This window comes from Lasiodiplodia theobromae, assembly GCF_012971845.1.
Source record: "Lasiodiplodia theobromae strain AM2As chromosome Unknown scaffold_39, whole genome shotgun sequence".
Taxonomy (NCBI): Eukaryota; Fungi; Ascomycota; class Dothideomycetes; order Botryosphaeriales; family Botryosphaeriaceae; genus Lasiodiplodia; species Lasiodiplodia theobromae.
In genome coordinates this window covers 258,692-276,048 of record NW_023336518.1, presented here as the reverse complement: position 1 = coordinate 276,048, position 17,357 = coordinate 258,692, and the positions used below count along the sequence as shown (strand labels likewise).

Below are 17,357 nucleotides of genomic sequence, written 5' to 3'. Positions count from 1 at the left end.
GAATAGTCCGGATCTCATCTTTGCGTTCTACAAGCATTCGGTCAGAATATTGACTTAAAAGAGCATTTCAGAGGTCAAGGGGAACTTACGCTCTTCAATATTGGGGGTACGCCCCCGTTGTTTTGCTGGGATAGCCAACAGCAACTCCTTCATGTATGCAGCGGCAGTAGCGGCGGCATAAGGTTGCCATATTTCGTTCTTGTGGGAATCTGCGTAATTGCTGACTCCACGAATAACAAGGCAGTTGAATTCATCCATCACACCTGCCGCTTCCATCTCTATGCAGAGAACACCAAGATCTTCTCTCAACCTCTCTCTTTTCTGTGCATCTCTTATGACGGCATTGCCTGACCCAATTGTGCCATAGAACACCTTTGGGCTAGTGCTGGATCGTGGAATCCGATCAATGATTCCGTCCCGGCTGCAAGTTTGGCAAGTTTTCCCACCAGTGTGATTGTATGTTGCTTCAAAAAGCTGGTCGTATTGCGCCCCAGGAAACATGAACCCGTTGGTTTTCATCACCGGCCATTTTTTCACCATTTCCTCCAAGTGTTTGGACATATTGCTGCCGCGTTGTAGGTGTTCGGCATAGACTTGTTCAATGGTCGTCAAAAGCAATGTTGGTGGCTTCGTAAGGGTTCCCGTCCGTTCAAATTTTCCACCTGTTCGATGCTTTCCGCTGTCGAATTGGACGGCTCCGCCAAAGCGACCCCTTGGCTTACTGACGACGACATCACCTAGACGAATGTCGTTGTCCTCGCTTGGAACGCCCCCTGCAGTTCCGACCAATAGACCAAACCTGATTTGTCTAAAGTCGTTCAAGAGTTGGACTGCTACCTGTGCGGAACGGTTGTTTCCGATTTCGGGAAGGGTTGCGATGACCATGTTGTGTACGCCGATGTGACCTAGGGTATACGTGATTGTGCGGCGACTCGATATGAGACTAGCGTGGGTACCGTCGAGCATTGCCGTGACAGCAGCGAGCTCAAATTTCGTGGGGCAGATGACTGCAACCGTATAGTCATCGCAATTGCAGCGAACTTGGGAGCTTGCCATTTCATTCACAATGCCAATGGCTTCAAAGGATAAACAAAAAAAAGGGGTTATATGAGTAGCAGATATCTGATCAAAGTTGTGTGGATAAAGATAGGCGAAGTAGAATGAGATGGATGCATGCTCGCAAACCATCTCTGAGTGTATATATATCCTATGGAAATTTGGCTATGCATGAGTCTCAGCCGGACTTGGGCAACCCAGACTCTCGCATTGGAAATCGAGGACATACGCCAAAGCGCGCGCTACGCACATAAGGTTTTCATTGACAGAATGAGCTTGGCTTCATCGCATCCATGTTCGAACAGCGCCAAGCAGCTGTGCCTCATTGCTGATCGACTACGTATAGGGAAGTGAGCCGAACATTCGAAACACTACACAGCCCCAGTGGGTCAGCGTCTATTTAGGCGCGCGCGACTGAATACCTGGTAGGAGTTTGAAAGGATGCTCGTCCACACAGTCGGTATGGAAAGAGGCCCGCTTTTAGAACGGCTTGATTTGAGTTAAGGCTCAGCCCCGTTCAGCGAGGTACAGCGAGTTTGATCATGCAGATATTCACGCTATACCCTAATTCCACGTTCGAATTCTGCAACTCGCTTGCGGAAGCTGCTAGCGACAAGCACACCACTGAGCGCTGCCTAAAATGGCAGTCAGTTTGGCGCGCGGTAACAAATCGGGCAAGAATTACGAAACATATTTTTTTTTTAGCTCTCGGGCTGCGTCAGTTATCGCTGGAAGGGAGCTATGGTGAGTGTGAATAATACTGATGACACTGTTGAGCTTTGATTGATTAATCAGTCATCTCGTGCGGCGCAGTCCACTTCTCTCTTCGTTCTGACATCGCTGAGCGCTTATCAGAACCTATCTGTTGGTCGAGAAATTCAACACCATCAGTAGTCGAATACTAGCGAGAGATGACACTCAGGAAGTTTGGCGGCATGATAGCGCTACTATGGCGTGCAAGAGAGGAAGAAATACTGTGCACTCTGGTACGGGGTTTCGTTTGATCTATGACTATTTTATTTCCGCCCATGTAAATAGCGTTCCATAGTAAGATCCCATTTCGTGCCAGTAAACCCTCCCGTACGTGGCAACGACATTGGCACATGGATCACCTCGCTGTCGCCTAAAAAGTCCACTTCAGATGCATGCATGTTGTTTGGCGCCGTAAGTAAAACTTTGAAAATTGGTCCTTCACGTGATTTCGAGTGGATAAGCCGTAGGAGGTCCTTGATCAGCCGTTTTGCATCGTGCGCTGTGATGGCATTGTCGACGTAGAAAGACAGTCCATCAAGAATGCAGAAAACCGTAGTCGTTCGTGGTAGCTGTGCGAGGACGTACTTGAACCTCTTGAGCACGGGCTTCAGCCTGCTTGAGTCAAATGCGGAGCATCCGATAGCGGTATCGAGATTCACGTCTTTGCATTGAGTCAACAGCTGCGCTAGCAGACTGTTGACTATTCCGCTTGGCGTTTCCCGTATATTGCGGGCTCTTGCGTGCTCTCCACAAAAGAAGTGCAACGCAATTGCCTCGGCTCGCGGCTTTCCACGGCCATCACTCTTCTGTCCGGTTTCATCTAACGCATGTACGAGTCGCGCGCATACGAAACTCAGAGCCGACTGCCGGGCCACCGTTGGGGCGTTCCCTTGTATGATGAGCGGTGCGGAGGTCTTTGTGGTAACCCAGGAGGCTAGCTTCGGTGACCTGATCACGTACAGGCTGCGCTCCTGGTCTTCCCAATCGAGTCGTGTTGCTAGTTTGTAGTTCACAATTACATCTGTTCCTGCCGCTTCAGGATCATACTTCAGTCTTGAGAGCAACGCATGACGAAGCTCCTCTGACGGTGGCACTCCTGTGGAGATTGGGGGAGTGTCCAACCGTTTACCTTCAAAAAGGTCAGTCCGTATATCTTCAAGCACGTGGGATCAGCGGGCTTACGTAGCTCATATGCGAGGTCTGGCACCGCTGGGTTTCCATGTAGGAGCTCCATCACCATGTGGCCCAGGTGATCAAGACTGGTCAGAATCTCGTGGCTTCTCTCGTTCACGGCCTCCTCAATAGCTTTGCTCCTGTTATCGATGCGGCCCACCATCTCCTTTTCACACATGTCCGCTTCTGAGTCAAACCGAGCTTTGCAATCTTTGACTGCTATGATCTTCTCGCTCAGTTCCGCTCCAAAGCTCGACTGTTGTAGCCCGGCTTTGAAGAACTTCCGGCGGAGGCTGCGGCGGAGGTACTCAAGAATATGCCCCAAAGCTGTCACCATTGAGGTATACATCTCCCAGGTGATGGCCTTGAGACTGTCGGACTGGTAAAGGGCCTGCGCCCGTTTGGTGTTGTCAAAGATATGCGGTATCTCATGGATGGCATCCATGATATCATCAGCAATGCTTCTCATTCTGCTGGAAGCCTGTCAGGCATTAGTAGGTGTAATGAAACCTAACCAATGGTCTTTCTTTGGTCATTTTTACCTTGATAATCAGCCTCAGGCCCCCGAGAACCACCGAGAGATACTGCGACTGTGTCGGAAGCAAGCCGAGCCATCCTTCGACGGCCTCGCCATGCTTGCCAAATTTCCTTCCTAGCCCGCGGACCCGCCCGGCAACGCCTTTGGTTCCTTTATTTTGGTATTTCTCAAAAGCTTCATCCAGCTCATCCCATACCTGTTTCATTGTGTATGTGTCTTCGACATTGATTCCGGTTTTGTACTTCTCGTCGGCTTCGGCTTCATAGAGTTTTAGAGCTTCAAGAAAGGATTCCTTCTCGGCGTCTGCCTGTTGCTGAAGTAATTGCCTTCCCAACTTAATCAGCCTACATGGCTTATGCTAGAAGGAGAGGACTGAGTTCTTACAGCTGATTCGTGTCCTGTGTTGACGGATTGCTGGCTGGCTGGTTCCGATCGAAGTCCAGATGGAGGCTAGGCTGGAGAGTTGGCAGTGTTGAATCTAACGAGGAACGGGTAGTAACGTATTTCTCTACTATCTCGATAGCGCAGTCTTTCGCGTGAGCCGAGTCGAGCAACAGGGCATCGATTCCTTCGCGAGATTCCGGGAACTGTTGCATTGTCGCTAAAGCAGTATACGGAGCTTCCTGTGAGCTACACACCCGTAGAAAATAGAATTCGCGGACGCGATCAGTGGACGATCATTAAAGCACATTGGCGAGGTTAGAATGGGATTTTTGATGAGTGAGAACTCGGAGATTTGGAAGAGAAACCCCCGGAGCACCGCAACGCGTGGGCGCTAAGCCCCGGCCAGCTTGCAGAAGCCTTCAGCCTTGCTGAGAAATCAATAACGGTGATCATCCTAAACCAGTGCGGAAGGATTTAGCCACTTTGCACATGCTCTACAGCTGAGCCCCCCGAAAAGGAAGCTCCGAAAAAGCGTGTTGCAGTTGTGGTATCACATGGTGATGGTGGCTTGCTGGAGACGCAGCCGTGCCACGAAGGCCCCCAAACTCCTGCAGCCACCCTCGATAAGTTTGCTCTGAGTCAGCCCCCACCTCCATTTAACACAACTTTGAGGCATATGTTGTACCCTACATGCGACCGGCTACAGCCACTCACCGGATCTACCATTTAAATGCGATTCGGCCCACTGCGGGGTTTATTCGATTTAGGGCGATTACCCGATTAATCCTTGCATCTCTTTTCGTCATGGCTAAACATTAGTCCAGTTGAGCCGCTCAAGCCAGGTTTTTATCAATGGCGGGCTAACACATACTGGCGGACCGGGTAATGATAAAACTCCCCGGCTGTACCCTTTCGACTCACCAATCTCGGCGCCACATTCTTAATTCAATTTGATGAACTGTGACACTTTTCTGCTACTCCAAACACGAAAGAGATCGAAATTCCTCACTGCGCAGCCGGAGACAAGCTGTGGTACGTTGTGTTGAAGAAATCTCATTGGAGGACCTTCTTGTCCGACCGGCGCTGACTCCGGTAGAAAATGCCCCCGTTCAAGAAAGAGCAGCCTTCCCAGCCAACAATGCCTCTCTTTGGTAGAGACGCCTCGGAAATAAAGCAGTTTGGCAGCACTGAGAAAAGCCCTACCGTGGTAGAAGGGACTGCTTCGCACATCGTGATCCCAGAAGTGCAAATCGATATTCCTCCAGTGCCGGAAGTTATACTTCAGCCAAACTCGGGATCGCACACATCGGAGGCACATGAGCCCAGTACCATGAATGAAAGCACCCGGCACGAACATGGCAGTCGCGAGAACGATACGAAATCGACCGATGGAATCGACAATGCCGGAGTCCCTGAACCAGAAGACCCCGAAGAGACCAAAAAGCAGCAGAAAATCAAAAAACGTCTTCTAGAGGCCGAGAAGTGTTTCACGCGGAAGAACGGAATAGTGTATATCCTTGATGAGTCTTGGATTCCGTGGCGAAATTACGCGCTCGACTGCCATCTATACGTGTCATCAACGACCAATGCGAAGCCCGCCATGGAGGGCGATACGGATGGTACTGCTGCGTTAGATTCCGGACCCAGCAGTCCCAGTTCTGCCACTTGCCAGCCTCAGAAGACATCATCAGCAGAGGCCCTCGCCCCTGTATCATACAATTTGCCCACCCGGGTCAGAATCATGAACACCCTCCTACTGAATGAAATGAGGAAGATTACTGGGATCGTTTCTCTCAACCAAGACCATGTCCCCCCTTTCAGATCGATTGTTCCCTTCGAGCAGAAGTTTCGGGAACTCCACAAAGAAATGGAGAGAGAATTTAAAAAGCTGGCCTCCGAATCCCCTGACGATCCGGCCGTCCAGCGCAGCAAGCAATGGGTTCCGGATGTATTTGCGTACAATGTACGGTCAGTCCGTCGTGAGGGACCACATTCAGCAAACGATACAGCAAGAGTTCTTCTGGACGGACTCAGGGCTCTTGTTTACTTTTTGGACAATGATCTCGCACATCTCGTAGAAGCATACAGGCAAATCGAGGCTGGTACCGTGGAGAAGCTCCCTTTTGCCTACCTGTGGCATCTATTTCAACCAGGCCAAGAGATCGTGTCCAAGAGTCCGAAGCATCAAGTCTACCGCGTGCTACAAGTCAGTGGTGGGAGGAAATCTCTTAGAGGAAGGAGCCACGGCGCAAAGAGGTCTATTCGCAAAACCCTTTCGAATCTTAATATCGACTGTTTCTACCTGGACTTTGATGGTAAGCATTTCAAAGCAGTGCCGACAACAATTTCCATCACGCCGTACGATGACGTGTTGCCCATCCAATCTTTGGAAGCCTATCCGATGATTTATGATCATGGCGAATTGGAGGGAGCCTTGGTTGAAAGAGGCAAGAAGTTCACAGAACTGGTAAAAGTTCGACACCAAAGATACAACGGTCTCAGTCTCAAAGAAGGTGATGTTTACGACAGATGCGATGAGGTTCGTCCACGTCCTGTTCGAGCTACACTATGTAGGAATGGGTTGCTAATCGTCAGGACGTTAAATAGATCGAAGGCGACGCCATGATTGATTTCGAGCTTGCGTTTCGGAACAGCGAGCCAAAAATTCCGACACCGAATTTCGGGGGCGGTGTGATCTTGAAGCCAACTGAAGAGGATGAAGAAGAGACTCGAGACGGAGAAGGCGTGTCCTACGACGACGAAGAATATATGCAACGACGGTGGTCACAGTTTGTTCACAATACGAACCTTCTGGAGGCGCACACGTTCCAGAGCCTCACGAGAGACAGCTTGATTCTTCTACCGTACAGAGTATACGGATACGTGCTTCTCAGCCGGAAATGGTGTAAGTACTCATTCTCCAAACAGACAATCAAACAGAACTGATGTTTTTCAGACCCGCTGGACATTGACCTAGTCAAAGATGTGCCACTGGTAAAAGATGGTGATGACGACGGGTTTGAGAAACTCATAATTCCAGACGGCCACAAGAACATCGTGCGAGCCCTTGTCAAGACCCACGCTCGTGGAGGCAACACGGCTGGCACCGACAATGTGTCTCAGCCTCCACTTCGTCAATTCGATGTAGTCAAAGGAAAGGGTAAGGGACTCATAATCCTTCTTCATGGGGCTCCTGGAGTAGGAAAGACGTCTACCGCTGAGTGTGTTGCTGCAAATGCCGGCCGGCCCTTGTTCCCGATAACATGCGGAGACCTTGGAGGAACCAGCGCTCAGGAAGTCGAGAGGAACCTGGAGAGCTTCTTCGATTTGGCAAGGAAGTGGGGCTGCGTCCTGTTGCTGGATGAAGCCGATGTCTTCCTCACCGCCCGCAACAGGGGATGGATTAGCCAGAACATCCTAGTATCGGGTGAGTCTAACTATTCCTCGCACTACCATTTTAGAGCATATATCTGACGTATAATCAGTCTTCCTGCGGGTGTTGGAGTATTATTCCGGGATACTCATTCTCACGACGAACCGCGTTGGCGATTTCGACGAGGCAGTCAAGTCACGTGTACATTGCGCATTGTACTATCCGCCACTCGACCGCAGGAACACTAAGAAGATCTGGAAGATGAACCTGGAACTCCTTCAAAAGCAGAACGAGAGCCCAGACTGCAATGTGCCGGTTCGCTTCGACCGAAAAGAGATCCTGGAATTTGCGGACAGCCACTGGAAAGATGGAAACCGTTGGAACGGGAGGCAGATCAAGAACGCCTTCCAAACCGCCGTCGCGTTGGCTGACTGGGACAGTCTGAAGGGTTCATCTGGAGGTGACTCTAGACTCTTCGGGCCGCAGCTGGAACGCAGGCATTTTGAAACTGTTTCCAGGGCCAGCACCCACTTCGACACGTATCTTAGCGAAGTCCGGGGAGATGATGAGACTCGGGCTAAGATGAATGAGGTCAGGGATGATGAGTATGATCTTCCAAGAGGACATGGCCGCAAGTCGAAGCCTGCAAGAGGGAAGAATGCATCCGGCGGGAAGGCTAAGCACTTCGAATACTCGGAGTCAGATACATCGGAGAGCTCGAGCTCAGAAGAAGCAGAGTTTTCCGACGGCACCGACTCAGAATCTACCAAAATTGTTGAGCCGATAAGAAAGAAGGGGGCAAAAAGGCCTGATAAGCGTAAAGGGCGGAAAGACTACTAGTATCTTTCTTTATCTGAATCCAAATTCAAATCGCTGTGTTCATGCCGTAGTCAGATCAGAACTTGATATAAGCGTACATAGCCTTCCAAAATTGCTTGTGGATGTAACTCGTGCTTCATACTGCATATAGTAAAGATTTCATTCATTTTTTATATTTTGGTTTGATAGTAATTTCACGAGCGTTGAACATGGCCTGGGCTTTCACGAGAGAGGAACGATAGTAGCGTTTCAAAACATTATTTGTCGCAATAATCATGGCTAATCATACAATTGACATTCCCAACCCTTCCAAAGCCGGTGTTGAGCAATAAGCCGCGACGCTAGGCGAGCCAATTTACTGAAGCTCGACCGAGAGGTCGCCGACCTGGGTGCAGACGAAGTCGTTCTGGCCGTTACCGCCAGCGTGGCAGTAGACGGGAGGCTTGCCACCACCGTTGAGGCCGCGGCTATTTTCACCCCATCATCAGCAAAAAGTCCCTCATTACAAAAGCGAGAGCGGAGAACAGGAAACTTACACAGAGCCGTCGTTCTTGTGCAGCCAGAGCTGGTAGTCGGACAGGCCGTTCTTCTCAACGGAGAAGGTGAAGTCGGGCGGGCTGGCGGCACCGCAGGCGTTGGCGCCGTTGCCGGCGAGGGTGGCGGCGCTGACCGAGCTGCAGTCGGTGCCGTCGACCTTGAAGGAGACGGCCTGGAGGCCATCGTTATCGCGGATGGAGATGTCGGTGACCTTGACGGTGGTGGCGGCGGCGGCGAGGCCAGCGAAGAGAGCGGCGGCGAAGACCTTCATTTTGGATTTGGTGGTGGTGGTGGGGTTGGGTTCGGAGTGGAACGAGAGACTGTTGTTTTGCTGAGTGATTGAAGCTGTGGATGGTCGATTGAGAGGACTACTGGGACGTCTTTATATATCTCTCGTTGACGCCCCTTTTAGATCGTTGTTGGTATGGCTGCCAGCGTGATGGGTAACGGTCACTTCGGAGAGACCGTAGTATACGAGTTGATCGACGAGTCTACGTCATAGTCCATAGCCCGGCTCGGAACGTGAATACGAGCTTCTGGAAAGGTGGTGTTACAACATTTCTACAGGGACCTGGGGAGCTTCTACACCTCAATGGACGGAATATCACTCCAATTAGATGAAATTTCTATTCTCATGGCAATGTACAATGGGCAAAAAGATCGGTAGGGCTGAGAAAATGTTGCAGGCATCTGGAAAAGGGGCGGCGAGGAGTGGCCCGGACTGAGGCCGGGACAGCCAAGACATGCGGGGCAGCCCTACGTGCAACTCTTGTACCGGTGTAGCTAGTGGCCTCACACGTACATGAACCAGCAAACTGCCCGACTCTGGTCTGACCGTTGTGCCGGCCCCCTATGTGCCAGATGCTCACCGATGTTTGGACGTGCCTTGATGTCCTAATTTAGAACGGCAAAAATCGCCCGAGGACAACAGATTCATGCCCCACCACTATTTCTCCAATCGGATTCGGTCTCACTCCCTACCTGTATTGCTTAAGCCGATGCTTAAAGTAGCTGTGGTGATGCTTTAGGCCCCCAACCCAAGCTACTCTGGAAACTCGGGCGCAGTTCGGCTTCAGCCAAGCTGCTGACATTTCAGGTACCAGTGCTTCTGTCATCATCCAGAAGGCCCGCAATATCGCGGCGTTTCGGAGGTTCTATGGTAGTATGGCCGTAGGATGGCCCTGGCATAAGAGCGTGACCTGAACAACACGCAAGGGCCACGATTCAACAAAATGGAGAGCAAATTGGTCTTTGCTCGTATGATGGTAGCAGTCGTGCACATTTTGGTGACTGCTCGGTCATACCTTTACGTTCTTCAGACCGCCGGAAGGGGTCTCGGGCGTTTTCGCCCAATTGTAGCCTAATGTAGTATAACAGCACGAGTGTCTTCGGCTTATCTCCGAGAGCTCGGATGGTATGCCACCCGATTGGTCGGATCTGACTTTACGGGCGGCACCTATAATCTGTGGATTGGGATTGGCTCTTACGCTTCCTGGTGTCCACTTGAGTATGAAAGCTCTGATCTTCAGATACAGGACCTACATTCCTCACATAAGAGCCATCACCTCCGAGACTCCATATTGCTGAACCTTCTCGTTTGTATGTACCTTCAAACACGAACAACGCGGACCGAATCCCTCAGCACGTGAGGGCGGGCTAGTGGAGGCAATGGCCGGAAAAGACGTCGAAGAGCAATTTACTAAAAACTCCTTATCCGCTATTCCAGATATTATACCAGCAGCTAACCAAACATGCTCTCCTGTGGCTTAGTTATCGTCTTTTCACCGGACCTCTCAGTGTACTTCAAATTCGAAACGCTGATCAACGAATACAAAAACACAATTTATCAACGATTCCCATCGCTACCGTACCCTGACCACTTTCCGGATTCCTGTACTTTGCCCTGAACATTGACGGGTATGGACTTGGATGATATATAGTCTGTAGGACGTATTCAAATGCCGATGCTGCAAAATCGGCGTTTGCTATGCCTACCGACTGCATATTGAGACAAGCGGCCATGATGCCCCCCCAAGTCTGGTCGTGATGTGGACTCGTCGCTCTTATGTCCGAGGATCTCCGAGCCCTAACCCCTTCCACATCGGTGTCTGTTTAGACGCTACTTAGATATGTCCGACACGTAGATTTTATCTCCGATCTTGTTTGCGCCGCATTGCGGAGATTCTCTCGTGGGGTACAGTAGCGCGCCACTTTTCATCAAGGAAATGTGGCACAAACAAGCTTATTTGTAAGCCGATGGCGGTAGCTCATCACCTCCTCTCAAGGAAGACGTGTGATGTTTAGTATTCCACATACGCGTCCTCGCTTGGATCTACCCTAATGCGGACGATGCACCGCTGCTATAGTGTCCGCTGTTTGACCCCTCCAGATCCGGAAAACAGCAGTAACCGGTGCCGTGTCGTCGTGCCACCGTTGAAACATGATTATAAGAAGTAATGAAGCCTTGGATCAAGATCAGCACCACCACCATTCGTTTCCAAACATTTCCAATTGAACATGAAGCCTCAAACGGTCCTGGGCTCTCTGGCGTTGGCAAGAGCGGCGTCAGCGCTGAACTGCAGCGTTGATGCGTTCCAGTCTTTCTTGAACTCGAATGGCACCACTGCCAACGTCACGTTCGCCGCTGCGCACACGGTGAACAGCACGATGGTCCTTCCGGCTGACGCTGATGCCGCTCTTTCCAGCGACCTCCCCAATCTCTGCGCGGTGGAGGTCAACGTCACTGGTCCAGTGGCAGGTTCTCACTACAGCTTTGGCCTTTTCCTACCCGAGGACTGGAACGGACGTCTCATGTATGAATCTCAATTGCTCTGATAGCACGCACTACTAACAACCTGAAGCGCTGCCGCACCCGGAGGAGGCATCAACTGGCGTGATATTGTAACAGGTAACTTGCCTCACTTTCAGAAGTCATGCTAATGGCAATACAGGGTGCGTCTGTGAGATATGGCTTTGCTGCTGTGTCCTCCGACAGCGGTCACTCGGGTATGGACGGAGTGCCAGGCTGGCAGACTCCTGAGTCCTTGATCGATTGGGGATACCGCGGCGTGCACGGTTGCACTGTGGTGGCCAAGAACATCATCGAGGCTTGGTACGGCAAGGCCTCCAGCTACAACTACTTCACTGGCTGTTCCGTCGGTGGAAGGCATGCCTTGAAGCAACTACAAACTTACCCCGAGGACTATGACGGTGTCCTCGCTGGAGCCCCAGCATGGTGGACCACCCACCAGCAGCTCTGGAACTTGAAGGTGCCGTGACTTGACCCCTTCGTGCATATCGTGCTAACCGGTGGCATAGCAAACCACATACAATGCCCCGGCAAACTCCTCGCACACCATCCCGACGGCCATGTACGACGTCATCGGCGCCGAAGTCCTCCGCCAATGCGACCCCCAGGACGGCCTGACCGACCAAGTCATCTCCGACCCCCTCGGCTGCAACTTCAACCCGACCACGCTCCTCTGCGGCGCCGCCAACAGCACAACCGACTGCCTCTCCAGCGCGCAACTCGACACGCTCTACAAAATCTACAACAACTGGGTCGACGTCAACCAAACCTTCGTCTACCCGCACGTCGCGCTGGGCAGCGAAGCCATGTTCGCGAGCCAACTCGGCGACGGCAGCGAGAGCAGCATCTCGGGCCAGCTGTGGTACATGCAGAACGTCATGGGGCTGACCAACTTCACCTGGACGGACCTCGACTACGCCTTCCTGCAGTACGCGGAGCAAGCCAACCCGGGCAACGCCACCGCGGATGACTTCGACCTCGCGCCGTTCTACGCCCGCGGCGGCAAGCTCATCCACTGGCACGGCTTCTCCGACGCCACCGTCGCGCCTGGCGCGAGCGTTTACTATCACGACCATGTGGAACGCGCGCTCGCGCCGCAGGGCATCGACGTCGATGAGTTCTACAAGCTCTTCTTGGTCCCCGGCCTCGAGTACGCCCTGCCCCCTCTCCATGTCTCCCCCCCAACCGCTAACCCTCCCACAGACACTGCACCGGCACCCCCGCCTCCATGAACGCCGCCTGGTACATCGGCGGGCCCACGCAAGCCGGCGAGTTCGACGTCCCCCCTTCGGGCATCGCCGCCGACGCGCAGCACGATCCGCTGCTGGCCATCATGGCGTGGGTGGAGAACGGCACCGCGCCGGCCAGCCTCGTCGCGTCGAAGTTCAGCAACGACTCGGACCCCGTCAGTGGCGTCGCGCTGCAGCGGCCGATCTGTCCGTATCCGCAGCAGGCGAGGTACAAAGGAACGGGCGAGGTGGCGGAGGCGGGGAGTTGGGAGTGTGCGGGGTTGTATTGAACATGAAGCATTGGAACCATGCTCTGCGAATGGCAAATCTGCTCACGTGGTTTGAGATGGTGCAACGAAACAGCAAGTGCGGGCACGGGAGGAGGAGGAGGCTTTCAAGGTTAGGGGTCGGGAATAATTGTTTAAGGATTATGATTGACCACGAAGGCCATAAGTACTGGAAATGAACGTACTCTACGTAAATAGTCGACTGGAACTTGTTGAGTCCAGGCGCTGGCGGAACCAGTTGGTAGGCAAAGAAGAATCTGGCCTCCCTACTGTACGATACACGCGTGGTGTATCTTTCTAGAACGAATAAAATGCAAAAACTCTGACCCGCCGCCCGACTGCAGATCCTCGTCCTCTGCTTTAACTACGTTTTGTCTGTCTTTCGTTCTTTTCAGCTTTAATCCTTCAATAGATTATATTCACTATAAGGATTTACATAGAACTAGTAGTTGTAATAGTTAATATTATCATTACTTTTAATAATCTTAACCTAAATTATCAACACTGATGCGTACGGCAGCCCATAGAATACCTACGGGCAGCGTAGAACATGTGCGTCGCCGGTTGACTCACTACCAACAAACAACGAACGGAAGAGACGCCGACGTAAGATATAGTCTTCTAGCTAGTCGGTCAGATACCATACCCATGGTTAGTCTCAACCCCATCAATCGCAATCCCCTCGCAAGCCTCGACATCGCCATTCGCCAACTGCTTACTCGCCGCGTCGCCTCTCTCCAGCGTCTCGATCGCCTTGTCGACATTCTGGGCGATAAACACCTTATTCACCGTCATCTCCTCCTCGGGCGACGACGACGACGAGGGGTCATTCATGGTGACAGCACACGAGATAGTCCCAAAGCTGTTCCCCTCCGTATCCTCCGGCTCAAAAACCCAGTCGTCCTCGTCTCTCGTCTCGCCGCCGGCGACCAGGATAGGCAACAGGGCGATAGCCCTATCACCACTACCAATGTCCTTTTCATCAACGAAGCTGAGCGGCGAGACGCCCCACTTATCGACGGCGTCGCGGTCGTAGTGCAGCAGGCGGTCCTGCGCGTCAGCCACGACGACGTCGTGCATGTGCGCGAACGCCTGCTGTGCGTACGCCGGCTTGTTGGCGTTTGTTCCCTCGGGTGCTGCCACCAGCTCGACGCCGCCGGTTGCGCCGGCGAAGAGGTACCACTCGCCGCCGCCCGCCGTCACCGTGTCGAAGTAGAAGTCGCCGGCGGCCTTGGCGTCCTTGACGGCTTTGCGGGCGGTGGCGTAGACGGAGCTGCTGTTGAGTTGGGGGCGGCTGGGCTTCTTGTCTTGGGGGTCTGTGAATTGCTCGACGAGCCCTTTGGGCATGTATTTGGCGATTGAGGACGGGATCCTGTTGGGGGGAGGGAGAAGGTCAGCATGGTGGGTTTTGTGGTGGCGGTGAAAATAAAAAGAAGGGGAGGGGGGGAACCTACGGTACACAGCCTGAGACAATGGGTGGCGCTTCGTCCTGTCGTATATCGATGGTCTTGTACTTGAGCACGTCGACGTAGATGTCGTTGCCGGCGTTGACCTTGTAGTCGATTCCCCTGGTGCAGTTCTTGGTGTCGCCGTAGCTCGCCACGGCCTGGAGGTACGGCTCGCTCGTAATGACGAGGCCCACGTCCTTTTGGATCAAGGGGAGGTGCAGGGTGACGCCGATGCTGAACGGGGAGCCAAGCCGCACTCCGGCCCGGATCGACCCGAAGGCCTCGAACCGTGTCGTCCACGTAGGGACGAATCCCTCGAAAGAGACGGGCGCACTGCGGTCGACCAGGTCGACGGTAGACGTGAAGTTGGAGAAGGTGCCCTCGACGCCGGCCAGCACGTTGCCCTCAGCCTCGAGCTTTAGCGATGCCCGTATGTCCCACCGCACGGCGGGCCCCAGGGTGATGACCTTGGGGATGGAGAAGCCCGGAGGGATGGCGACTTCGGCGACGTTCCTCTGTCGTGACCACGGCGTGGCCTGGGCAAAGGCGTCCAGCCCGATCATGAGCTTCGCCGCCAGATCGCTGCCCTCGACGGTAATGGAACCCTTGGTCATCTGCATCTGGCTCACGCTGAAGCTGACGTGGCCCTCGACGTAGATTGTCGCCGTGAAGCCGCAGTCGACGCAGTAGAACTTGAACAGCGTGCTGGAATTTCCTTTTTCGTATTCCGTTTTGTTCTCATAGAGAAGCACCTGCGAACCCCACGGACTGTCGTCATCCACCTTGGGGAAAGGTGCAAGCCCCAACCCCTGCTGGACCCTTACCATACTCACGAGCGAATAGTCAACCTGGATGCTGAAATCCGGCTTGATATTGGACAGCGTCTCTGAGGCCTGTCTGACAACCTTGACCAACTTCTTGTAAGCCGACCTGATATACCCGCGGAGGCCTCGTGCCGTCTTCTGGGCGTCTCGGCGGACTTGCGCGTCGTCCTGAAGATTGGAAATGGTGCTCTGAGCCACCCTTTCGGCGACGGCCATCGGGTTGGCCTTTCCAACCTTGTTCTTCGAGCCACCACCCTTGCCGTCCTGAGCTTCCTCGATAGACAGCAGCCTCGCCGCCTTCCTCCTCGCCGCCCGCTTCGCAACCGCTTCGGACCGTGCAATGTCTGACGCCAGTTTGGCTGCCTTGTTCGCTGTTCTAAGCTTGGCTTTGGCCGTCCTTAATTTCCAGGCCATCCCCCAGTCGGCTGGATTGCGCCTGGAGTCGAATCGACGGTGGTAGTAATTGGCCCGGGCTTCTTCAGCGGCTTCCCTGGCTTTCTGGAGATTTTCCTGCGCGATGCTGTACGCCTCTTCCGTTACCTTTGCGCCCTCTTTGGCAACGACGGCGTCCTGGGCTACTTGTTCCTTCGGTCGCCTCGGTGGACCGTAGGGCTTATTGGCCGGCTCCGGCAATGGATAATCGTCGGGGTTCTGGGACTTCTGCTTCTTCTGTTCTTCCGGCGGACCGTAGGGCTTCTTGGCTGGCGCTGGGATTGGATAATCTTGGGCATTCTTGGCCTTCTGTGCCGGCTTGGGTTCCGGCGGGTCGTAGGGCTTCCGGGCTGGCGCTGGGAGCGGGTAATCCTGACGCTTCTCGATCGGTTCGTCGGATGGCTGCGCGCCTTCGGTGTCGATGATGCCGCTGTTCCAGATGTCGTAGTCCGGGTCGCCAGCCGTCCCGTTGGCCGGGCTGTCCTCGTCCTCGTAGTCCTCCTCGGCGTAAGTAGACAGCCCAGGGGCGAAGTCATGGAGCGCGTCGGCGAAGTCCTCGTCAAAGTCGAGGGCGCCTCCCTCATCATCGCTGTCGTCGTCGTCATCATCATCGTCGTCCGTCAGTGATGTACCAGTGTCCGTCTGGCTCGGTGAAGGAGCACCGGGCGTGGTACTCTGGGGCACGTTGGCGCCCCAGACTAGGTCGACGTGGTCGAAAAAGTCTGCGACGTCGATTTCCACGGCGTCGAGGAGGGCCGTGAGCGTGGCATCCGGGTAGGTTACGGCCGTCACATTCCAGTAGCTGTGCTGGCCGCTGGCCGGCGTGCCGCCGCAGTCTGCGCTCGACGTGATGGCGACGAAGTTCTCGTCCCATGCGGACCGGGCGAAATCCACAGCTTCCTCAGTCGATAGATCAACCTTCAGGCCCTGCGGGGCGCAGCTGACGTCTACGATTTGCGCCGAGTGCTCCAGGACGACGGCCGGGGTGGTGTGGTTTGCCGTCATTTCGGCGACTAGGTGTTTGGTCGAGAGATCCGAGTTGCCGTCCAGGGTAAAGGTCAACTTGGAGCTGTTTGTCGGAGTCAAGCTGTCGAGGCCCTCCGAAGGCTGGTTGCCGGGCACTGCGGGCAGCAATGTCGGCCAGCCAGACGCGTCCAGGGTGGAAGTCGAAGTCTGGTCATCGCTTGCTGGAGCTGGCGCAGTACTCGGTGCTTGAGAAGGCTCTTCAGGAGTAGATGAGCCTTCCGGAGAGCCCTCGTCGCCGTCGTCCGCAGCCGGAAGAGTGGCTGTGACATATGCAGTCTGGGTGGCGGTGGTGGTGGCGGTAGTGACTGTTGTCGAGGTGGCAGTTAATGTAGTGGCCGGAGTGCCAGCGTCGTCATCATGCGGGGCGAGTAATGTAGTGGCAGGAATTCCATCATCGTCATCATACGGGACACTCTTGGTAATGACATTGGTCACCTCAATAGTGCTGTGTACGGTGCTATCGAGAGGGGCATCGTCAACCTCAAGCTCTGGCAAGGCGAAGCCCAGAACAGACCCTGCAAGGGAGGCGATGAGGAGAGGACGGTGCATGGCCGTGAAAGATTGACGCTGCAAAAGCTGGCCGCGACTCACGGGAAAGGTGATCTGCAAGAGCTCATGTTGCTTCTAACCAAGGCGGAGAGCATGCATATATATGCATTGATAGGAACT

The 17,357-nt window shown here is 53.7% G+C and overlaps 5 protein-coding genes across 5 annotated transcripts; 2 read left to right on the top strand and 3 right to left on the bottom strand.

Moving 5' to 3' along the window:
* Nucleotides 1–2,857: 2,857 nt before the first annotated feature.
* LTHEOB_10524 (uncharacterized protein) lies at nt 2,858–4,116 on the bottom strand (the record flags this gene model as incomplete). The annotated part of the gene is made up of 3 exons (XM_035507179.1): nt 2,858–3,463; nt 3,525–3,846; nt 3,905–4,116. 3 exons carry the CDS (start codon nt 4,114–4,116, stop codon nt 2,858–2,860), a joined length of 1,140 nt encoding a protein of 379 aa, XP_035367833.1.
* A 926-nt stretch (nt 4,117–5,042) lies between these two features.
* LTHEOB_10523 (AAA family ATPase) lies at nt 5,043–8,117 on the top strand (the record flags this gene model as incomplete). The annotated part of the gene is made up of 5 exons (XM_035507178.1): nt 5,043–5,872; nt 5,939–6,443; nt 6,512–6,809; nt 6,861–7,331; nt 7,390–8,117. The coding sequence occupies 5 exons, from the start codon at nt 5,043–5,045 to the stop codon at nt 8,115–8,117; spliced, it is 2,832 nt and encodes a 943-aa protein (XP_035367832.1).
* A 334-nt stretch (nt 8,118–8,451) lies between these two features.
* LTHEOB_10522 (Hypersensitive response-inducing protein elicitor) lies at nt 8,452–8,904 on the bottom strand (the record flags this gene model as incomplete). Its single annotated transcript, XM_035507177.1, has 2 exons — nt 8,452–8,563; nt 8,633–8,904. 2 exons carry the CDS (start codon nt 8,902–8,904, stop codon nt 8,452–8,454), a joined length of 384 nt encoding a protein of 127 aa, XP_035367831.1.
* A 2,246-nt stretch (nt 8,905–11,150) lies between these two features.
* LTHEOB_10521 (Feruloyl esterase b) lies at nt 11,151–12,961 on the top strand (the record flags this gene model as incomplete). Its single annotated transcript, XM_035507176.1, has 5 exons — nt 11,151–11,446; nt 11,495–11,534; nt 11,585–11,902; nt 11,952–12,592; nt 12,646–12,961. 5 exons carry the CDS (start codon nt 11,151–11,153, stop codon nt 12,959–12,961), a joined length of 1,611 nt encoding a protein of 536 aa, XP_035367830.1.
* Nucleotides 12,962–13,591: 630 nt separating this feature from the next.
* Nucleotides 13,592–17,237, bottom strand: LTHEOB_10520 (uncharacterized protein; the record flags this gene model as incomplete). The annotated part of the gene is made up of 2 exons (XM_035507175.1): nt 13,592–14,330; nt 14,413–17,237. The coding sequence occupies 2 exons, from the start codon at nt 17,235–17,237 to the stop codon at nt 13,592–13,594; spliced, it is 3,564 nt and encodes a 1,187-aa protein (XP_035367829.1).
* Nucleotides 17,238–17,357: the final 120 nt, after the last annotated feature.